Source organism: Lupinus angustifolius, chromosome LG01 (assembly GCF_001865875.1).
Source record: "Lupinus angustifolius cultivar Tanjil chromosome LG01, LupAngTanjil_v1.0, whole genome shotgun sequence".
NCBI classification, from domain to species: domain Eukaryota; kingdom Viridiplantae; phylum Streptophyta; class Magnoliopsida; order Fabales; family Fabaceae; genus Lupinus; species Lupinus angustifolius.
In genome coordinates, this window is record NC_032009.1 from 34,608,419 (window position 1) to 34,632,892 (window position 24,474).

The 24,474-nt window shown below is 34.1% G+C and overlaps 3 protein-coding genes across 8 annotated transcripts; 2 read left to right on the top strand and 1 right to left on the bottom strand.

The window, feature by feature from the left end:
- LOC109362337 (nucleolar protein 56-like) lies at positions 2,333-5,419 on the top strand. Of its 2 annotated transcripts, XM_019608069.1 has the most exons (10): positions 2,333-2,461; positions 2,655-2,875; positions 2,978-3,192; positions 3,293-3,450; positions 3,584-3,771; positions 3,859-4,111; positions 4,341-4,489; positions 4,573-4,713; positions 4,897-5,202; positions 5,242-5,419. In XM_019608069.1, exons 2-10 carry the CDS (start codon positions 2,671-2,673, stop codon positions 5,247-5,249), a joined length of 1,623 nt encoding a protein of 540 aa, XP_019463614.1. In that variant the 5' UTR covers positions 2,333-2,461; positions 2,655-2,670; the 3' UTR covers positions 5,250-5,419. The 2 variants fall into 2 exon arrangements, with proteins under 2 accessions (XP_019463614.1, XP_019463605.1); XM_019608060.1 differs by having other exon boundaries at positions 2,353-2,461; positions 2,663-2,875; positions 4,897-5,419.
- On the bottom strand, positions 8,916-12,076 carry LOC109362350 (cyclin-dependent kinase G-2-like). 4 transcript variants are annotated; one of them, XR_002109399.1, is made up of 5 exons: positions 10,351-12,076; positions 9,995-10,219; positions 9,781-9,892; positions 9,439-9,683; positions 8,916-9,361 (listed from the first exon to the last, which is right to left on the bottom strand). XR_002109399.1 is itself a non-coding variant. In XM_019608100.1 (5 exons), exons 2-5 carry the CDS (start codon positions 11,502-11,504, stop codon positions 9,585-9,587), a joined length of 1,590 nt encoding a protein of 529 aa, XP_019463645.1. In that variant the 5' UTR covers positions 11,505-11,581; positions 11,962-12,076; the 3' UTR covers positions 8,916-9,584. The 4 variants fall into 4 exon arrangements, 3 of the variants coding, with proteins under 3 accessions (XP_019463645.1, XP_019463638.1, XP_019463626.1); XM_019608100.1 differs by having other exon boundaries at positions 8,916-9,683; positions 10,351-11,581; positions 11,962-12,076; XM_019608093.1 differs by having other exon boundaries at positions 8,916-9,683; positions 10,351-11,240; positions 11,316-12,076.
- LOC109362372 (probable aspartyl aminopeptidase) lies at positions 18,363-23,529 on the top strand. 2 transcript variants are annotated; one of them, XM_019608121.1, is made up of 12 exons: positions 18,363-18,496; positions 18,601-18,736; positions 19,397-19,475; positions 19,551-19,753; positions 19,872-19,941; positions 20,403-20,525; positions 20,624-20,779; positions 22,046-22,219; positions 22,552-22,626; positions 22,712-22,852; positions 23,057-23,278; positions 23,462-23,529. In XM_019608121.1, exons 1-11 carry the CDS (start codon positions 18,415-18,417, stop codon positions 23,276-23,278), a joined length of 1,461 nt encoding a protein of 486 aa, XP_019463666.1. In that variant the 5' UTR covers positions 18,363-18,414; the 3' UTR covers positions 23,462-23,529. The 2 variants fall into 2 exon arrangements, with proteins under 2 accessions (XP_019463666.1, XP_019463657.1); XM_019608112.1 differs by having other exon boundaries at positions 23,057-23,487.

The window sequence follows — 24,474 nt, forward strand, 5'->3', positions numbered from 1 at the left end:
AATTGAACTAATTGAGTTAACAAGTTGAACTAGACAATTTGCAAACTTTTGACGAATCAAACCAATTCACGCTAATGAGTCGAATCGAACAATCCACAAACTTTAATTGAATTGAATTTGAGCTAGAAACGTAACTCATTTCAAATTTCAGTCAAGTTTCGAGCTGAGTAAATTCTTATTAAATTAATCCAAATTTATCCCCTTTCAAGACCTAATTACATGTTATGCCTTTGTTGAAAATATTACTACAAACAAATAAAGCTTTGGCCCAACGTTTAGTAATTACTTAGAAGATTCAAACTCAAATCTTGTAAGCTTGCCGTTAACATTTATAGAGTAAAACATCATATCCTTACAAAATATTGTAATCACTAAGTTAATCCTAAAAAATAACAGACACTATGAAAATTTCGAGAAATTATTGATGATTATTTTCAATAGAAGATTAAGTTGGTAGTCACTATATCAAACAATGATGTTAAAGCTTGCTGTATATTTTTATTACTTGTAGACTTGTAATTTTATTTATTACAATTGCCAGAGAAATATAATTGTATTTATTATTTTTTTGTACTACTATTTTGTATGCAAATCCAACTTGAACTATAAATTTGGCTTGTTGAGAGTCATTTTTGTAATTAGTGGTTAGAATGTAGAGTAAATTTTTTAAACTTACTATTAGAATAAGTGGATTCCCTCTCTCTTATGCATAAATACATAAATGTAGGTTATTGTTATGATAAATGATTTAGATAATTATACCCAATTAATAAATTTACATCAAAGTATTGTCTATTTTCTTACACATTAAACTTTAAAGTATAGACTGCAATCTAAGAAGCCCAAGAAAAATAAATAAGTGTTACTTATTCTGATCCTCATTATAACAATATATTCAACCAAATTACATATATCAATACAAGTAATTAACTTCCTAATTTCTTTTAAAAATGTACTACATCATTACTATAATTTTATTTGCCTAAATTCCACTTTCTTGGTTGTTGAGTTTATTGGTAGAAGCATTTGAACCCTATTCAAATTGAGATTGGAGCATATCTATTTTCTCATTCTATGTATCACTATTTATGATTGATTGAAAAAATATATTTTAAATTAAAAATTTAATAATTAAATATTTTTCTGATCAATCACAAATAATGACATATGAAGTGATACTTCTTGAAACATAATATGTCCATTAACTTCACAACATCTACCATCAAGACTATAAAGTATAAACTACAAGTTTTCTTATAAACAAACAAAGAAGAAATGAGAAAAAAATAAATAAATATATCTTATAAATTACCACTAAAATCTTCTAAATAATGACATGGAGACTAGCAATTTAAGAAGAGAAAAAACCCACCCAACAAGTTACTGTTGACTAGATGTGTCAAAACGGGTTATCCAGTCAGGTTCGGACTAGCTCATATTGGGTTCGGGCTAAATCGAACGGAGCTAAAAGACCATATACAATTTATGCATATCAAATGGTAGCTCAAACCCGTCCTAAACGGGTTCCGGATTGTGAAGGGCCGGCCTGCATAAACTAATTTTTTTTTTTTAACTTTTAATATATTTAATCTATTCAAAAATATGTATCATTTGATATTAACGTATAATTTTTCTTAACATATTTGTTATGCCAAATGGAACCAAACTTATAGATCTAATGCATTGCGTTTGAGTTAAAACGTAGCGTTAAGTCCACGTGTATGACTTTTAACGTAACTTTTTTATTAAATCTCTCATTTCTATTGGACTCTCACTCTCTAGCACAATATAATTTGTAACTTCACTTTAATATATAAACATTTGGATACTAACAAAAATATTATATTTTGTATATTCTTTGTCAATACTTACATTGAGAACTATTATATTAAATTTGGTTGTGTGGTCCTCTGTGATAAACAATTTATGTTGATTTTAGTTTCATTGTAAACGTTATTTTCTTTATTATATTTTTTTGTAAAAGTTAAATCTAATTAAATACACAATAACATAATATTCATTTAGTATTTATTACCAAGCCAAAAGTCTCAAAAAAGATTAAAACATATAAGTAAAACGGGTAACCCGAACCCGCATGGGTAAGCCTGGCCCGAGTCCAGATTTATAATAGTCTGGCCGAGCTAAAAAACCCAGATTTAATAAAAAGTGCCTAAAATGGTACCAAAATCCTATAAATTTTCGGGCTTTAGCGAGCAGACTCGATCGGGTCCGGCCATTTTGACAGCTCTACTATAGACTCTTACGCTATGAATATACACTCATTTTTTAATCTAAAAAAACACTAAGATCCGATGGTGGTTATTATTGTCATTTCAACAAAAACAATTGTGAAAGTGAGGTTAGTAGTGTCTACTATAAAAAGAACCATTCTCGGTAAACCCTAAACCCTATTTTCTTTCTCCTCAAATGTTCCCACAAACAACGTAGGCAGCAAACGTTGGTAACTATCCTCTTTTTCCTTCAACTCTGCAACATTTCTCTTTCACTTTCATTTCATTCATTATATAAATATAAATCTAAATTCACTATTATTTTCTTTAGAACCACGCGAAACGAATGATTCTACTTTTTTATTTATCTTATCTGGTTAGTTCAGTTCGGTTATTGAAACATTGTTTCTTTCGTTTATTTAGTTTTTTAGGTTTTTGAATGGCGTTGTTTCTGCTTTACGAATCTGCTTCTGGTTATGCCTTATTTGAGGCTCATGGTCTTGATGAAATTGGACAAAACACCGAAGCGGTTCGCAACTCCGTTTCGGATTTGAACCGCTTCGGAAAAGTTGTTAAGCTCAGATCTTTCAATCCTTTTACCTCTGCTCTTGATGCCCTTACACAATGCAATGCCATCTCTGAAGGTATTTAACCGTTTCTCAAATTTGAAATGTTTAATTCATTTGGTTTCGTGTTGATTAATTAGTGAAATGTTGGGTACTGATTTGATTGTGTGATGAGATTAGGGATATTGACTGATGAGCTTAGGACTGTTGTGGAGACTAATTTACCTAAACCGAAAGAAGGTAAGAAGGCCAAGTTTAGCTTAGGTGTAGCGGATCCTAAGATTGGTTCCCAGATATCGGAACTTACTAAAATCCCGTGCCAAAGTAATGAGTTTGTATTAGAGCTGATCCGGGGTGTGCGCCTCCATTTTGATAGGTTTGTCAGTGATCTCAAGGTAAGTTACATTTTACTCGTGTGGCTGCCTTTTGTGTTTATACTTAGAAATAGCTTTCTCATTATGTTATAATTTTTTTGTACTTGAATTATGTATGTAGTCAGGAGATTTGGAAAAAGCACAACTCGGTTTGGGTCATAGTTACAGCAGAGCAAAGGTTAAATTCAATGTGAACCGGGTCGACAACATGGTCATTCAAGCAATCTTCCTTCTTGATACACTTGATAAAGATATCAATTCGTTCTCTATGAGAGTCAGGTAGTGAATGTTCGACAATGAATAATGAAATCTGGAATTAGTAATTTTCGTGTTCATGTTAGTTTACTTCCTTTAAGGATAATTAATAAAATTGAAGAGTTAATTTTGCCACTGGTTCATTTACTATGTGCAGAGAATGGTATTCATGGCATTTTCCTGAGCTAGTGAAGATTGTTAATGATAACTATCTGTATGCCAAACTTACAAAATTTATCGAGGATAAGTCAAAGTTGACTGAAGACAAGATCTCAGACTTAACTGACATAGTTGGAGATGAAGATAAAGCAAAGGAGATTGTTGAAGCTGCCAAGGCCTCCATGGGTAGAATTCTCATTTTTTTCATTTATAAATTGCACTAAACTTTTATATCACTCTCTATATAATTATTGTTTCTCTTGGTTTTTTCAGGTCAGGATTTGTCGCCGGTGGACTTGATTAATGTTCAGCAATTTGCACAGCGAGTAATGGACCTATCCGAGTATAGGCGGAAGCTGTATGATTACCTGGTTACTAAAATGAGTGACATTGCACCTAATTTGGCCTCTTTAATTGGTGAAGTTGTTGGTGCTCGTTTAATTTCCCATGCTGGTAGCCTTACAAATTTAGCTAAGTGTCCCTCTTCAACTCTTCAAATTCTTGGTGCTGAGAAGGCTTTGTTCAGGTTTGGAACTGCAGTTTTTGTTTCTAAGTTTTTAATAGTTTGAACTGCTTATTTGTTTATAGAAACTAACAAAACAAGTCTTCATATATAGAACTGCAAGAATTTGTTGTTTCCATTATCGTATGTTATGTGTTTTATTAGGACATCTAGCTTTGGTTCGCAATGTTGGCACTATTATGTTTTGCTGTTACTTCAAACATACGTATAATTTTTTGCATGTTCTATTCAGGGCATTAAAAACAAAAGGAAACACTCCCAAATATGGTCTTATATTCCACTCTTCTTTTATTGGGCGAGCATCTGCCAAAAACAAGGGTCGTATGGCTCGTTATCTTGCTAACAAATGCTCAATTGCATCACGAATTGACTGCTTTTCTGGTTTGTTTTAGCCATCTCTTATGTATTAACTAACATTTAGCACCCCGTTGCATGTAAAATGATTTTGTTGTACTGTCATGCAGAAAGAGAAAAGGGTACTACTGCTTTTGGGGAGAAACTGCGTGAGCAAGTTGAGGAGCGACTTGACTTTTATGACAAGGGAGTTGCCCCCCGTAAGAACATAGATGTCATGAGGTCTGCCATGGAAAGCGCTGATAACAAAGGTAGGGAACCTAGCATTTGAAGTTGTGACTTATATGGTGAAAGATTCCTTTGTTTCCCCTTTTATTGGTTGTGGTTATAGGTTTATAGTTCAATTTGTTTTAACTTGGGAAGCATATATAATGGTCCCTAATTTACACCTGTAATGGGTGTGTGCTTTTGCTGATTCCAAGTTATTGATGCAGATACTGAGATGGAAACAGAAGAAGTGCCTCTTGAAGCATCAAGCAAGAAAGCCAAGAAGAAGAAACAAAAGGATGATGCCGTTGACAATGCAAATGGTGATGCACCAGAGGATCATAAATCCGAGAAGAAGAAAAAGAAAGAAAAGAGGAAAGTGGATCAGGAGTTGGAGCTTGATGATGGTGCCAATGAGGTTGCAAGTGAGACCAAGAAGAAGAAGAAAAAGAAGGATAAAAAGGATGATGAGTCAGAAGTAGTGGAGGCTGCTGTTGAGACTAAGAAGAAAAAGAAATCAAAAAGCAAGGATGACGAGTAGAACTATGGATTGCAGTTTAAAATGTGGAAATCTAATTAGTCATGTTACTTGGATATTTTTAACTTATTTTATTTCATATGCTTTGAACTTTTACTTTTTGCTTCACATGTCTAGACTTGTGTTGACAGCTTTTCATTTATCATATATTTTCTAAAATTCTAATTTGAAATTGTATTATAGAATTGGTAGGATTTTTATTTGTGAAGATACACCATGAGGAAGTCACCAAAACTTGATTCTTAATCTGATATCATAAACTGGTGCCTCGGATTATTTTGATTTTTGACTTGAATCAGAGTTAAAAATTTAGTGATCACTGGTTAGGCTCCGGATTGGTTTAAATATCTGATATCTCACCAACATTGGTATATTTAACGAGCTAGAAAAACGCTCAACCATGACATGAAATTGTACATGTATCAAGGAAGCCTATATCTACATTTGTTTTGCTTATAATGTCACAGTTCTTAGTATTATCTTTCTATGCTAACCATTGAGTTTTTACATCATATAATCTTCTCCCCACAGTAAGTTCTGGTTACAGGTTCTGGATTAACATTGCTAGCTGAAGCAGTTTGGTTTAGTGTTTTTCTGTAAAGAAAATGCAGAAAGAGATATTACTCTATTTTTCTAGGAGGATTGGTTCAATTATAACATATCAACTCCTTTGCTTGATAGTTTTATACCGGGTTTAGGTGAGAGAGATTATTAAGAAATACAAGGTTGCCTTGTAAATTTATTAATACGCATTCTCTTTTTTTCCCCACAAGCGTCTTATTCTTATTGTTATATATTTATTTCTCTTAAAAAAAAATCATTTTTATCCTCTCTGCTACTTCAGATACGAAAATTCTAACACCATTTGTTAAAAAGTTCCGTGCTTTGAATTTTTGTTAAGTTTTTACGGTTTTGTTTGTCATTGCATGAGGTGCCCAATTGCGAAAATTACTTAATTGTTCTTGAACCTTATGGAAAACTCATGTAATTTTAGATGCAGGTATAATTCTGGAGAAGAAAATGAAAATACAATCTCTTCTTTTTTTATGTTTTTTGTTTAAGTGACACAAGTGATGAATATGAGTAGAAACACTAGAAAAGATAGTGTTATAAATGTATGCATTAGAAAGAAAACTAAAGTTACACCCATTTAAAAATAAATGGCAGAATTTTATGTATTGGGCATATGTGAAGAAGATATGTAGAAAATTCACTAAGGATAGTAAATGAGATGAAGGGTAGCTTTGTTCCTAGAGGTTGTTTTATGAACCTTTTATGTTTTTTCACATGTCTTTTATTTTTTTCATCTTTAATGGATGAAATGATTTTTTGACTGGTGATTTTAGGATCATGTACATATTGGTCTTAAGGTTTTAGATGTCAGTGAATTGTGTATAGACATAATTGTGATAGAACATTATGTTATCATTTGATCTATTGTCATGGACTAGAGTCCTTGCCCAATGGGAAAAACCTAGGTTGTTGATGTACTTGTTGGTCTCATGCTTCAAAATATTTCCTGGCTTAGAATCCCACATGATATCTCATTAAGCTATAACTCACGTTGCTTCTGAACAGCTTGCTTTTCATAGTGGTGAACCTACATGCATCCAATTCTTAGAGGTTTTTTCTCTGTTTAGAACATTGCATGTCATTTTCTTGTTTCTTATGTTTATTGTCACGATATTTGTAGTTTATCATCTGGTATTAGTATGGGTTCACTTTTTTCCATGTGTTCTTTCTCATTATTTACCAGTTACTATTCAATTGTAACTATTTACATTGTGGCTTGATAATTTTTATTCCTGACAACCTGATTTGACTTTTCTGGCTTTACTTTTTTTTGGTAAATTGTCATTATCTAATTTTGTACATTGGTCATGTAGAGTTTCTTACTGTTTGATCAGATAATAAACTAGTTTATTGTCTGTGAACTACTGGTGGTGGATGATTGGAAAGGCACCAATCATAAAGGATGAGTACTGCTTATGCCACTTACCTACTGGTGATATGTTAAGAACAGCTGTGGCTTCTAAGACCCCTCTTCGTGTTAAGGCTAAATAAGCTATGGAAAACGCAAGTTTATTTTCCTGTGTACTTCCCTAGAGATTGCTAATATGACATTCTATTATGATTTTTCAGGGTGGTTTTTGGCATTATTGATGAAGCAATGCAGAAACCATCATGTCAGAAAGGCTTCATTCTTGATGGTATTCCCATAAAGGTTATATTATTCGACAAATGAGCTAAAGGGTGAGTTTCTTTTGTTGGAGATATCGGATTGTGTGTGCAAAAACAAAATCACCAAATGATCTGCACTTTTTACCTGCTGTTCTGCATACAATGAAGCAGCTTCTCTTCCTTCGCAGCTGTTCTTAAGTCAAGGGTATAGGCATTTCACAAGCAAACTGAATGGGTACAATTTCACAACCTTGATAATGTGATGTAACCATTCGGGACTTATCAGGTTTTATAGTTTTTAACAACCTTTGATGGTCTTCATTTAAAAATCGTGCAATGGAATGGAGTGTCGAAGCTTTCAGGTCCTTAGATCGGGTCAAGCTTGGCACTCCTCCAACTCATGTTACGGGATCGCTTGGATGACTCGCTTGTATGGAACACAGACTCGAATACCATGGCTGTCTATACTTTTTACAGAATTTAGGTAAAAAGAGCATTGTGTTAATTTCCGTTAAACCTCATAGTTTTCAAAACTTTTTTTGAAAAGTTCTTACCCCAACAAATATTTCAAGTTCTTCTACCCACAGTGGATTTTTTTTCTGTTTTGATAGTTTAATAGTTCCTCTATCTGTCCATATATTACCTACCATTTGTATTATCATTTAAGTTTAGCGGATGATATGCCTACAATGTCAGATTTCTTATAATCAGTTCATAATATTAAACTCATTTTTTGTAATAGTTCATAATATTACCCTCGCCCCTTCTTGATGCTTTTATTTGATGTATATTCTCACACTAAGCAATGCAAATGAACTCAAAAGGCAAGGCGACCTCAAACATATTGCATTAAATTGACCTCAAACTTCTTATTATTTGAACTCACTCCCGTATATCAAGATTGCAAATGCCCCATATACTAAGAATGACAATGAAAATAGCAAGTTGCATCAGGCTCGTACACGTTTACATATGGAGCGAATTGTTACAAGAGTTTGAGATTTGGTTTTTAAAGGTAAGAAATAACCTGAAATATAAGTACATCGTTTCTTGAAAGCAATGAGAAATCAATGTAATAATACAGGTACAAGAGACCACACCTCTTGTCCCCATTGTCAACCCATTCAGTCTCATCATCCTGTTGTCCTCTTGCTATTGCATCATTAATTCATTGTACATGATCACTGATAAGGATAGACCAATAACAAAAACAAGATGTGTAGGGCAAAGCACGGATAAGGATGGCCCAGGTTAAGAACATAACCATAGGATATACCAAAACCAAATATACGCAGGATTTTCATTTGAGGGAAAAATAAAACCAAATATTATGTTAGTGCCACACCTTTTCAGGTACATCAACCTGCTGCTTCTAATTTGTAACAAGCATGTTTCAAATGAAGCCAACTGCCATGTCCTTCTCAACCATGTACATGTGATCACTAGCTTCGCAAGACAGGCAGAAATGATGACAAAAAGGGGGTGACTAAAAGAAAAATTCGGAAAAGGAAAACAAAGATTAAAGTGTTACCATAACAATATACCCGTCATTTGTTTACTGAACATCCTGAAATAGATATACATCTTTCAGCAAAAGAACTAAAGCAATACCATTGCGAAGAGGATACACTGAATTGCAGTGAACAAAAAAAAAAAATAAGGCACACGTACGATGTCATTTTCAGGTCACATCCCAATCACATGTCGATCTGTCACTTCTAATGTAAAAGCGGACTATTTTCTAATGGCATCCACTGGCCTGCCCTTCGCAATCACATAATTTTTTAATACACTCACCAACTTAGTAGGACACAGAAACGACACTAAAAGAGGCATGTTGATGGGGGCAGACAAACAGAATATTTGAGGAAGATATCAATGGGCAAGAGAACATTACCATAGCAAAAAACACAGAATAGCAAAAGCGAAGAACAATACCATAGCAAGAAACTCATTATCTATTACTGAAGATCCTGAAATATATGTACATCGTTTAGCAAGAAATACAGAGATCCCAATGTAGGAAAAAGAAACAGGTGCAATGCCACACCTTCTCATGTAGTCCACTGCCCAGCCCCTTCGAGGTCACATCATTCTTTGTATATGATCATTAGCTTGGTAAGCCAGATGGAAATTACTACAATAAAAATATCAGTGTTCCAGGGTTTTCATGCATCCAGCAAAGATACCTGGGTACTAGCCACGCCAAGAAGGAAGAATCGGGTTGAAATCAGATTTGGGAAGGGGGGCTTCATGAAACCAATCATGAAGGAGAGCATCTTCTGCAGTTATCCTCTGCAAGATCAAAAAACAATTCTTGTAAGTTATACATCATTCATTTTGAAGTTACAATAACAGCAATCATAACTTAAATCCATGAAACACCATATACCTTTTCAGGGTCGTAAGTTAGAAGCTTCTCTAGCAAGTCAAATCCCAGCTCAGACAGAACCGGCAAACCTATGAAAGATGAGGCTCGAAACTTTCTCCTTAATATACTATACCTGAAATAGCAAAAAAAATGTATAATTACATTTATAAAATAATATTATAATAATAACAACGAAGTATTCTTAATAAGGAAAGACAAGGGAAGATAAGCTTACGGTTGCTTAACAAATTTTCCTTTAGAACCAGGTAATTTGGATAACCCAGGCCAAATTTTCTCATCTGGCGTGCCCAGGGTCCGGACAATCTTATCAAGTTGTTCCACTTCAGATTTCCCGGCAAAAAGGGCTTCCTTTGAAATTAACTCAGCCATTATGCAACCCACTGACCACATGTCAATTGCTGTTGAATATTCCTTCGCGCCTAACAAAAGTTCAGGTGCCCTGCACAGAGAACAAATATACTAAGATTTTGCCACATCTACAAGTCTATCTATATAACTAAAAAAACCACAATCACAGGTCTACTGAAAGAAATAACTTGGAATGAAAACTAAATTTATAATGCCACTCACCTATACCATAGTGTAACAACAACAGGAGTATATGGCTTCAGTGGACTTCCATACTGGCGGGACAAACCAAAGTCGCATATTTTAAGGTGCCCTTCATTGTCCAGCAGAATATTTGATGTCTTCAAATCCCTATGGATAACCCAGTTGTCGTGGATATATTTGACACCTTCAAGAAGTTGCTTCATCATAGATTTTATTTCACCTATACTAAAGGGCTGCTTTTTTTCCTTCATCAGCTCCTTAAGGTCATGCTCCATGTACTCCATTACCATAAAAGTACCATCATAATCATCAACAGCAACTTCTTTAACATCAATAATAGAAGGATGATTAAAAGACAACAGAATGTTCATTTCCCGCAACGCTGACACTGGAAAGCCATCCCTACTTATGTTCATCTTCACCTTCTTTATTGCTACTATTTCACCCGTCTTCTTATCCCTAGCTTTATAGACAACACCATAAGTGCCCTCATTTATCTTCTTAATCATTTCAAACTCACATATGCTTCTGCAGCTCTGAAACATGTTTCTATCTGTCCGCACATCTACTAAACCACTGTCTTCGTCGGAATCAGGAGAATCACTCACGTCACTTTGTTCTCCATTACCATAAATGGAGTCACTACAGAACTCCTTATCAGAAACAGAATCAGATGTTGAACGGCCCAGACAATTATCTCTTCCACAACTTCCTGATGATCTAGTGATTGTACTTTCTGAAAGTTCTCTTTGGAATTCATCAGTCTCAACACTTGAAATTACTTTGAGACCTTTGGATTTATCATCAGTGCTCATTGGTGAAAGACCATCAGAAGCCCATCTTGACATTGTGATGTTCCATCCCTTCACTTTGTTCTCTTCATCCTCATCCACATCTTCCACACCATTCTCATGATATTTTTGAGGTGGCATATATGGGGACATTACTTGTGTAACCTTGATTTTGGAAGAGACTTTTACTTCCTCCTCAGCTAGATCCCATACAATTGGTGAGATCTTTTTCTTCTTCTCCGGCGGTGGGAGAACTTCACCCATATCAGCTTCCCCATGTTCAAAACAGAGCTCACCTTCTTCTCTCTCCTCTTTCCCAACATGAAACACTTGCTTTGCAGAGCGGGTGGCATGGAAGTTGTAAGATTCGTCAACTTTCATGCCATAAGAATCATTCCTATGTTCCTTGAAAGAACCATTCACCAAAGAATCACTTTTCCTCACAACACTTTTTCGCCCTGCCGCCATGTTGATTGGCAAGCACAAGCACAGTCCTCTCAATCAGAAATCAAATACCGAAGAAAATATGTATCCCAAACCCAACAACCCTAAAAGTTCTCAAATTTTCAAACCCTAGCCCGAAAAACAGAACAGTGATTTAATTCGATAAAACCCACGCAAGTTCCCAAATTACCAAACCCTGGCCCCCAAAAAACAGGTCAAGGATTCGATAGGACAATCACTAATTCCGAAAATCAAGATCGAATTGTATGAAATCGGAAATTAACAAAATATGAAAGCATAAAACTGTGAAAAGGGGAATCAATGAAAGATGAGGAACAAAACCCTAGATTGTTGCAGGTTCTCGATAAGATTCAGAGATACCGAATGATCTTACCGGAGGCAAATAGAGGAAACCCTAGATGAAAAAGAAGAATTGGGATCTCAACAATGCTATCGAGATCTCAGAAGCCGCCTTGGTTCGTAATATGCGTTTGAGTGAATGATTTAGGGTATGATATGGGCTTTATAAATAACCCATCTGTGCCCAAAAAACAAGTAAAAAAACGTGTTTCTGTTATTGGACCGCATATATTTCATGATATTCGTGTAAAAATTATTTAGATTTTTATTTTATGGATTGTGATATAGTATAACCTTTTTTTTTAATATTATTACAATTACAATAAAGTTAATAACAATTAGTTTGTTGAGTGTTCTTTAGTTTTTGATAGGTTGGGTCTGAATGAGCCATTGGAGAATCTTTTTAGTGTTACTAGAGATTTGTTCAAAAATAGTTGGGGAGGTATCTCACAATGTTTTTCAACGTTCAAATCAATATAAGAATGTAAAATGCAGAGTGCAGGTGTAATAGTAAGAAAGTAATATCAACAAATAGAGTGTAACTTCTTTACGAGGAAGTCATTTGTTTATAGTGGAAAAATGTGAGGAATATTTTCATGTAAATATTGTTAGTCTGACTGACCAAATGACTTTGTAAACCTGTACTAGATAAGAAGATGTCGTTTTTCCCATATTGGACAGCTCTAACAGGTCCGTACTTTATAAGTAGATAACTTATATTTATTGTATGCTATGTAGCAATATTGTAGGTCTATCTTGTTGTTTGGCAAAAGTTGGTATAATGCGTAGGTGACATGTGGTTTATAGTAGATGTATATTTTTTCCAAGGGCATGACAGTCTTGTACAAACAAGATCGGAGATGGGTGGCATAGTTGGTTTCTATGTTGTGATGTCACTCTTATATGGTTAATGATGTATTTTTTCAGATTGTCTGATTGATTGATTAAGATCTAAGAGTGCTCAAAATGGATGTACTTTGATTGATAGTTGTTACTCTTACTCTAACGTGGTGTATATTTTTTCACTTGGGATGAAACATTTAGTGAAGTATAATAGTAATTAGTTTTATATTTTTAGAATAAGACAGTATATTAGTACTCAAATATATGATGGTCATAAATTAACTATCTATACAAAAAAAATATTATAAAATGATTATTGGGCAATGTACATTTAGTTTTCAGAAGTTTCACATGGCCTCACAGAAGAATACATGTGGTGGGCATTTTAAACTGGAAATTTATTTGGTGACTATTATATGATTATATCTTTAGACCAAATTTATGTTCAATATTAAGTGAGATAATATATTAATAATGTATGAATTTTAAAAATTATTTACCATTTATATTTATTTGGCTCTTCAAAAATATAAATAGATGATATGTAATTTACTAATTGTATATAAATATTTATATTATGTGTACATGAATATTACACTTGAATATTAATTTTATAATAAAAAATCAATTTTAATATTTTCTCATTCATTAATTTTTTCATGAATTTTCCATTCAAGTATATAATGGAAAGTTGGCAAGATGGATTGTCATCTCTGTCTTACCGGTCAGACCAAATAAATTTATTAAATGAAGGGGTTAGAATGAATAGTAAAATATAAGGAAACATTTAATTATTTAAATATGGAAAGAGTTGTTTAAAACTATTTTTTCTTAAATTCTAAAAATATCCTTATTTTATTGATTTTTTGTACTTTTCTTCTATCCCAAATATATTTTTTTTCTCTCTCAAACTTGGTGAGTTAAGTGGATAAGTTGAAAGATATTCAACTTCTAGATCAACTATTGATAAGATGATTCTCACAGCTGCTCTATATATATGGTTCTTTTTATAAGACACGTTCTATAAGGTTTTAATGCTCCTTATCATGAAACACTTTATACCTTCTATACAACATTTATTATTCTTTCTGCATTTACTCATTAAAATATTTGACAATCATGATATTGTTGTTGTTCTCATTGATAACATCATTTCACGAGCAGTATCAATTGAGAGTAAGATTGTAACCCTATAATAATAATATTTTAAACAATCAAATAAAGTAACTATTTTTATTATTATATACAATTTAATTAGAAGTGTCATATAATAATAGTCATATGAAGGATATTCATATCATGTAACACAATTATGTAACATAAATTATGCGACCATCAAATTTCTAATATTTTTCAACTCCATGTGTTAGTCCTAGAAGTTGATAAATGTTCAACATCTACACTCAATCAAAGAAATTGAAAACTGAATGTTAGAGCCCAGAATATTGGCAGGCCCAGAAGAGAGATTCAAAAGCCCTATTAAATGAAGGATTATGTAGAGGATTAAAACCTCTCTCAAAATATCTTACTTTTCTGTTATTACTATTGTAAGATCTAGACAGTTGTATGGTTCAGATCATTTTAATCTTTTCTGTTTTTTTTGTTTTATTAAGGAAGAATGAATGAAAAGAAGCATGATGAATTTCAGTATCTATCTTTTCTTTAGTATAATTCAAGTATGCAGATTTAGAAAACCAATCCTAGAGAAAATTAGTAAAAATCATCCTAACATTTTGGTGCTTTCATTCCCTCTCAAATGCCTCCCAAAATCACTCACAAAGAAGCAGATGATTCCATCACACAACTTCTCATTGAGTAGTTGAAGGAGAATCAAGAACAACAAGATGCGCGACATGCCATCATCACCACTGTCCTACACACTATTACTGATAAGATGACTGAGCTCTGTATCTTTTCACCTCCACATCTAGAACCCCCGCATGGCTCACCCTTTCAAGGCTCTTCTTCCCACCTAACACACAATATCCAAAACCCACCACAACCCAACGTTAATTCCCCTCACATACCTACAACCCTTCCTGCCCACACGTCCCCACCCTCCACATTCACCCTCACAACCGCGCCTACCTAAACTTCAGCTCATTCCCTTTGATGGCTCTGAACCTCTAAATTGGATTTTTCAGGATGAACAATTTTTGCAATTATATCTAATTCCACTGAACCAACATCTTCCCATGATTTCTTTTTACATGCAAGGGGAAGCCCTTAGTTGATTCCAATGGATGTTTCATAACTCTCAACTCTCTGATTGGTATTCTTTTACTCGAGCCTTGGAGACCCCTTTTGGGTCGTCCGCCTACACCAATCATCAGGCAAAGTTATTTAAACTCAAACATATGGCGACAGTGGCTGAATACCAAAAACATTTTGAGAAGCTCTGTAATAGAATTTGGGGTTTGTCCCCAGAGGTAATTCTTAATTGCTTTATTTCAGGCCTATCTACTAAAATTCGCAGAAAATTGGCAATTTTAAGTTCTAAATCCATCTCGGATGCCTTGGGTTTAGCTAAATTAGTGGAAGCCATAGTTCATGATGCTGGTCGTATGTACCCTAAATTTACTAAAACCCTAGCCCACCCCAACCCACCTCCTGTTCCCACCACGACCAAATTGTTTCCCTCACCAACTACCACCTCGACCACCTCACCCATTCCCATTCGTTATTTTTCCATTGCTCAAATGCAAGAACGACGTGCACAAGACCTTTGTTACAATTGTGATGAAAAGTTTTGTTTTGGCCACCATTGCCAACCCAAATTTTTATTATTAGCCTTGGAAGCTTATCCTCTCTGGGATGCAACACCCCAAATTACGGATGAGGCAGACCAAGTCTAGCCCCCTATTCCTCCAAGTCCTGATTATGGGGAATTAATTCATTTCCACATTTCTGACCAGGCCTTGGGTGGTCATCTATCTCCAAAGACTCTTAGACTTGCGGGTTTAATTAAGGGCCACTAGGTCACTATTCTGGTTGATACATGCAACTCACACAATATTTTATAATCTCACATACCAAGTTTCTTGCACTTACTAATTATTCAGACCACTAATTTTCCAGTCATGGTTGGAAACGGTGCTCACATATATTGCAGTGACCTTTGTAATGACACTCATATTAGTTTGCAGAATCAAGAATTTCTCATTCCATTTTATTTACTCCCAATTAAGGGTGCTGATGTTGATTTGGGAATTGAATGGTTATGCACACTTGGGCCAATTGTTTCCGATTTTTCTGTTCCATCTATGCAGTTCACTGTTGACAAATCCACTATTACACTAACTGGGGACTGTTCCATTAACCTACAACCATCCACCTTTAACCAATTCACCTGACCTTTTCTCACAGACATCATAGCCTCATATCACACAATTTCAATCATTTCCCCCGACCCACCTACCCCCACCAATATAAACATCCCACAAATATAAATATTACTCCAATCTTATAACTTTGTTTTCTCCTTACCATCTACACTACCTCCTCCTAGACATCATGACCACTCTATTCATCTTATTTCCAACTCCACACTGGTCAACATCAAACCATATCGCTACCCTCATTCCCAAAAAGAGATCATGTTCTCTATGCTCCATGAGATGTTACAGGCAGGAATTGTTATCCTTAGCACTAGTCCCTTTTCTTCCCCAGTTTTATTGGTCTGAAAAAAGATGGAACATAGAGATTTTGTATGGATTACCGTGCGCTAAATTCAATTATTATTCCTGATTGTTTTCCAATTCCAACTATCGATGAATTGTTAGATGAATTGGGGAGAGCTACAATCTTTTCTAAGATTGATTTATGCTCTGGTTATCACCAAATCAGAGTGCAACCCTTAGACACTCACAAGACAGCTTTTCACACATTCGACGGTCACTATGAGTTTCTGGTGATGCCATTTGGGCTTACTAATACCTCATTCACCTTTCAGGAAGCTACGAACGATTTGTTGAGGCCGGTTTGTATTAGTTTTTTTTTATGATATACTGATTTATAGCTCTGATATAGACTCACATTTACAACATCTCAAGATTGTGTTGGACTTATTTGTTACTAATCATTTTTATGCCAAATTACCAAAATGTGTTTTTGGGGTTACTCCTGTCAGTTATTTGGGGCACATTATCACAAATGGCAGGATACAACCAAACCCCGATAAAATCCAAGCTATGTAGGATTGGCTGCAGCCACGATCTCTCACGACACTCGGGGGATTTTTTGGGTTTCACTGGTTTCTACCGCAAATTTGTAAAAAACTACACCACACTCGCCGCTCATCTCATTGAATTACTCAAGCAACATCATTTTACATGGTGTTCAGCGGCCCAGCTGCGCTTTACAAATCTAAAAACAATAGTGATAAATACTCTGGTCTTGTGTCTTCCTGATTTCTCCCAAGATTTTGATGTCGAGACTGATGCATTTGCAGTTGCAATTGGCACTATCTTGTCTCATAACGGTCATCCTCTAGCTTTCTTCAGTAGAAAAATGTCCTCTCGCATGCAACACGCCTCTGCCTACGTCCGAGAAATGTTTGATGTAACAAAAGCAGTAAAAAAGGCGTTAATACTTGATCGGTAGAAAATTTTGCATTTCTTGAAATAACTTCCATCATGGTGTAATTTTCATTTCATATATTGTCCTTAACATTATTTAATTTTTATAAAAAAACTATATAATCCTAAGCAACTATCATCAATACATTAATTAACCACATATCTCACTTTAAATTAAACATTATCATAAAAAAAAATATAATATAAAGTACACCGAACACAACAAATACATTTTAATTCAAAAAAATGAAATATATAAAAATTGCATATGTAGTATCACACAATATTCGTTGGCAGACACGAAATGTCTGTACACACTAATAACTATAACGCCATTTTATAATTTGACATCTAATACATAAATGTCTTAGATTTGGATATGAGATATATTAAATCTGACCCCAAACTTGATATTTGAAATCAGCAAAATCCCGAATACAAATACATTCAAAACACATTCGGATTGAGTACGAGTAAGTAGTAATAGTCAAGGGTAACAACTATTTAGAGTATCTACAATGAAAAACAACTTTTTCATTATTATCTCAGTCTTACGTGTTATTTTATAATTTATTACAATTTCCTATAAAAAAGAACAAGATATGTTTTTTTTACAAACGATAACAAACATCATTCTTATTCTTATTTGAGTCTAACAACTATCTCACACTTTTATATTTTACAATAAATAAAACAAAATATTAAAAATAGTTATTTATTTATTAATAAATTAAAATTGTTGTAATTTATTATAAATATTAGAATTAAATTATAAATAAAAAATATAACTTTGTTGTTAACATACATATAATTGATGATATTTCCGTTCAAAAAAGACAAGTTACTGTTCTTCAATTTTTTTTTTTAATTTTTTATTTTTTTACAATGATCATGAATTTTTTAATATTTTTAGATATGTATGATTATATTTATTTCTGGATTGTATATTTTTATTACTGTTATTATTTAGTCACTCCTGTTCATATTTACAGAATAAGAACTGTTAGTACTCTCAGATCCTATTGAAACAAAAAGAACTGTGAGCTGTGGTGAAAGAGAAAAGGAGCATGGCGACGGCAGAAAGCAACGCTGTGGTTTCCGATTTCATCAACTTCTTGAATGCTTCTCCAACTCCTTTCCACGCCGTTGGTAACACTTCTTCTTCTTCTTCTTCTTCTTATATATGATTATAAAACCCCTCTCTTCTTATGGATTCAATTGAATTTCCACTCATTGGAATCGTTTTGTTTCAGAGGAGGCTAAGAAGCGGTTGCGAAGTGCGGGTTTCGATCAGTTATCGGAGAGGGAAGCATGGAATTTGGAAGCTGGTAAAAAATACTTCTTCACAAGGAACTACTCTACCATTGTCGCTTTTGCTATTGGCAAACGGTAAATCAATATTAACAATCACCAATATTATATTTCGTTTTCAACTTAGCGTGCTTGGTAAACAATTTAAGTGTTTATGATGTGAGAGCTTACTATAACCTTCTTTCATATGGCCGCTGATAGATTTATCGAAATAAGCAGAAGAAAAAGAGCTTAGAGCAAGGTGATAGGTTATTTTTCATAAGCTCTTAGGGTGCATTAAACAACTTAATTAAGTGTTCATCATTTATTAGATGAGTTCTTTCTTTTACAAGTAGCTAAAATGAGTTCTTTGTGTATAACTAAGGGTATCCCCATCACTATGTGTAATGAACTAATCGAACATTTGACATTTTGGCCTATTGGAGATCCAGTGGAGCCTTACACCACTAGATCAACACCTTATTGGTAGCTAAAAGGAGTTTATTTCCGTAAGTTTCTTTGAAATAAGCTAAAAAGAAAGGGTGTGAACTATTTTTTGAAAGCTACATGTTTATTTATATAAGCACTTCTCGTTAATCCAAATAAGTTGCTCATAAGCTCTTCCAAACGCCTCTTACAAGCACTTGCTTAAGAGTATTTATGATAAGATCAAATAAGCTTTTTATATTTTGTAATCTCTTCCAACTGTCCCCTTAAACTATATTTCCTTACTCCATTATTGTCAAATTTGTGCTTTAGATATGTTGCTGGGAATGGATTCTACATACTTGGTGCTCATACTGATAGTCCTAGTCTCAAATTGAAGCCAATCAGCAAGGTATATATAATTTTCAATTCTGGTGCTAAATATTTAATCTTTGTAATATAATATGATATGGTTTTTTTGGAGTAGGTGATTAAAGGTGGGTATTTGGAGGTTGGGGTTCAAACCTATGGCAGTGGATTGTGGCATACATGGTTTGACAGGGACTTGACTGTTGCTGGGAGGGTAATCATTCGAGAAGATAAAGGAGGTTCTGTTTCTTATTCCCATCGACTTGTTAGAATTGAGGAACCAATAATGAGGATCCCAAATTTGGCAATTCACCTGGAAAGGTACAGGTTTTTTCTTTGCTGCTATGCTCAGAATTGATGCAATGCATCTTAACTGTTTGTTTGCTTGATTATATTTTTTGTGTGACTTTTTCCCACACACAATGACTTATTTGTTCAGGAATATTAATGATGGATTCAAAGCCAACGCTCAGACTCAACTTCTTCCCATTTTGGCAACAGCAGTGAAGGTAATACCTTGATCATACTTGATTAATGTTTTCGAACACTGGTTACTAATTACTCAATAGTTTGACACTTATTGGTTTTGTTAAGGATAGTATCCTATAGAAAATAGTTGTGAAATGATTGGGTTCTCCAGTTTTAATATGGCATCTGCAAGACTAAATGCTTAGATTGTTTTGTTTATATATGATCTAATGTGGCTTACATCAGACCCATAATCCTTAACTTACAAGAATCAGTTTTTATACTTGTGTTAGGCTATTAGCATGTAATGGTTACAGGGGTAGTTAATGTCATGTTTGTGTTTTGATGCAATATTTTTGTGCGGATATGCATTGGTTGTAGTTTACTCCAAAGAAATAAGCTTCAGAAATCAGAAGATATTGCTTATTTGGATTCAAAGTGTTTCTTTTTAATTATTGATTTAGCTTTTATATGTTCAATGATCTTGAGCTTTGTCATGCAGGCGGAGCTCAATAAGGTGGTCTCTGAAAATGATTCACTTGAAAGTGGAAAGCAAAGTGATGGACAGAAATCAAATCGTAAAACAGACACTACCAATACCAAGCACCACTTGCTTTTACTACAGGTTAACAGGCTTTGAAATTGACTGTGCCTTCTTAATATTTTTAATTCGGTCATATGATTATAATTGTTGTTGATTGTCTCCTTTTCTCTTTTCCCCAGTTGCTTGCAAGCGAGCTTGGGTGTGAACCAGATAACATTTGTGATTTTGAATTGCAAGCTTGTGATACCCAACCAAGCATAGTTGCTGGAGCTGCCAAGGAATTCATATTTTCAGGACGCCTTGATAACCTCTGCATGTCATTTTGCTCATTGAAGGTTTGTTTTATAGATTATAGATAGTATTTATCTAGTCAAGTTTCAAATGCATGTGTATAAATATGAAACTTTGAATTGTAATCTGATTTGACATGTGCCATTATGAGTGATACATATTAAGCTCAAAGGTGCGAATTTTGGGCCTAGGTTCATTTTATAAGGTGAAGACAATGCTTCTAAATATCACTGTATGTCATTATAATTTATGCTCTAATGGAATGACTACAAGTCTACAACCTTTGAACTCTGGGTCTTCTCGCATCTTCTCTCCTCTATGACAAGTGCAAAGTAGAGATAACTAGTTAAAAACTTAAAATCCAGTTTTTTTGTTTTTGTTTTTTATTCCCCGATCTGTGCAGTATCTATTGTTGTAGTACATGGTGATGAGAGAGAGATAATATAGACTAATAATTTATGTGATAAGTGATGATGTGGATTTGTGGGATTCTGTTGACTCTTATATCCAGAGGTCAGACAATGTGTGACTTTCCTTTAAGTTATTATTTAATTATTGAATAGTTTGTATGTAATTATTCATCCATGTCCGGATGAAGTTAATAATGGAGTTAGAGGCTTAGAGCATGTTGCTTTGCATCTTCCATCATCAAATTATGAGGTTGCTCTTAGGAACTGAATCATGTGCAGTTTTAAAACAAACTGCAGGAAGGAAGTGCAATTCCTATTCTAAGGGCTAGAATTGAATGCATCGTTTCATTTTCAATAATTAACTGTAGAGGAAACCCTTTTTAAGTACTGGAATGTCTTCCTTTCAAAACCAAACTGCAGAGAATCCTGTTCCCTGTCCTTATGCTTTCAGTACCCTATGTCTTGTCATATTCCACGTAGTTAATAAATGATAGGGAATCAAATGGTCCACTTGAGTCTTATTTTTGTTCATTTCTTTTATGTTATGCTTAGATACTTTTCAGCTTCTGATTTGGTGACAGTTTTCTATGTTATCCCATGGTACTTAGTTGTGTCCTTTCCATTTGTACTTCGGTCATGCACTGAAATTTCTAAAATCAACATAATATTTTCCCTTCTCAAGAAGGGTGTTGATGGATACAAGGTGCACATATCTTACCAACAAAAGGATAGTTTTGAAGCTAGAAAATGCTAGCTTCAGCATTTTGGAACTTAATCTAAGATTATGTGACTGTTTATTTCGCAATTAGAATGTTGTTTGTGCATGGTGTGATTTCTCTTATACATAAATTGTATAGTAGTTGTTGATTATCCTATATTAATCAATGGTTACTATTTCAGGCATTGGTAGATGCTACATCCTCCGACAGCAGTCTTGAGGAAGAAATAGGTGTTAGAATGGTGGCTTTGTTTGACCATGAGGAATGTGGATCTAAGTCTGCACAAGGAGCTGGCTCTCCTGTCATGATAAATGCTTTATCTAGGGTTACACATTCCTTTAGCTCAGATTCCAAGGTAAAAATACTTCTATCTTTTTCCAATTTTGTGCTCAAGGGCCACAAAGATGACTCTTTGTACTCGTGACTGAGCTGCATTGTTGTTGACTGCGGAGGATTTATTCTGAAAAGTATTATACTTGGGAATTTGTCATTCTAGCTAGATATTAGGTAGGAGCTGTTTAACAGAGCCTGTGATTATTTCACATAATTCGCAATGGCATCAGTCCACATGTTCTTGGCTGCGGCATGTACAATATAAGAGTAGCATTAACAGGATTTAATGTACCACATCTACTTATCCATCTTTGCTTTCAAAACTTACTTTTCTTTATGCTGGTCTTGTTTTAGATGCTTGACAAAGCAATACAGAGTAGTTTCCTTGTGTCTGCTGATATGGCGCATGCACTACATCCTAATTACATGGTATGTCTTCTCATCTCATATTAAGTTATAATTAGTCAATATAATGTAACTTACTGCTCTTCACTGAGAGCTAATTTCTTCTTAGGACAAACATGAAGACAATCATCAGCCTAAACTACATGGAGGACTTGTCATTAAACACAATGCTAATCAGCGCTATGCAACTAATGCAGTCACATCCTTCATATTCAGGGAGATAGCATCAAAACATAACCTTCCCATTCAGGTCAGTTTAGTGAGTTTTTCTCCTTATTTTTTAATCTTTCCCCTCTTCTCTGCATTTGGAACGAAATGTTCTTGAAGAGGAAGATAGGTGTTCTCCATTGTAGTATTTGCAGGGATAACATTATCACCCCTTGACAGTAGAATCAACAGAAATAGCAATCAAGAATAGTAGTATGACTGAATAAATTTTAAAATGTCGATGTAGGACTTTGTGGTGCGCAATGACATGCCTTGTGGTTCAACGATCGGTCCCATCCTTGCAAGCGGTGTGGGTATTCGTACAGTCGATGTAGGTGCACCCCAGCTGTCAATGCATAGCATACGTGAAATGTGTGCTACTGATGATGTGAAGCACTCGTATGAGCATTTCAAGGCCTTTTTCCAAGAATTCTCTCATCTAGATGCAAAGCTTGCTGTGGACATTTAGGTGAGGAATTGCTCATCGGCCATTTGCTCTAAATGCTGTTGCTGAAGGGTTCATGATGTGCAATTTAATACTGACACTAATATAAAGTTTTTTTATATAGATAATAAAGTTTTCAGTATGAGACTCAATGAATGCAATAAGCAGGTGCGTTAAGTTTGATTGATGTATTTTACTTGAATTCAGATGAGAAATGAACTTACTTCAGGGTTCAAACAAACTAAACTATGAATTTTGAGCAATATTTAATTCAGAAAAATCTATGAGCATCCTATCCCAAATTTATCAATTAAATTTAGGGTTTGGGCCATTCGGTTTCCAATTAAGATAATATTCACAGACAAAAATGTTGGAGTTATCTTATAATGAAATACGTTTAAATGTTTAAAAAATATATGTAGCAAATATAACATCTTTACCTATTCTATTCTATATCCACGTCTAGTATACAGACCAAAGGAGGTGACTCTAAGTAGGACTTCCAATCAGTGAAGTTAAATTAAACAAACTAAATTTTGAAGGCTAGTCAACCAGTAATACTCCATTCTAGTCAATATGTAGTAGTTTCTATGCACAAAAAAATGTGAATTTACGTTATCATATTCAAATGTTAGATCCAAATGTTTAAATATCACAAAGTTTTCAGATAAAAAAGCAAAACTAGCTAGCAACATCTAATATTAAATCTTACATAATAACAAAATAGTTCATTTTTTATATTAAATCTAATATATTTATCTACCCATTGATCAAAAGATTCAAATTCTATACATTAACCTGTGCATCAGATGGATGTGTTGCAAGATGCTGTTTTGTTTGGTACATTGAGAAATATTAAAAGCAAAACTAGCTAGCAATACCAATTTATGTATCACTTGTTTTTCATTAGTCAAAAAAAATAAAACAAGAATTAAATATATATTAACTTTATATTTTCTGTCTAATAAGAAATAAAATAGTATATGAAATGTAAACATATTGGAATAAAAGATGTGCTCAGAGAAGGAAGATGTATACCATGACCCCTCAAATTTGTCATGCTTTTATGAATTGTTTTATCTTTGATTTGTTCTAATCCCCTCAAATTAAATTTTTGACTCTACCTTGTAGACGGTGAAGTAATGCCTCTCATTACAACAACTAAGTATTAATCATATTAGGTAGTGTAATTTATATAGATCGAACGACACCATAATATT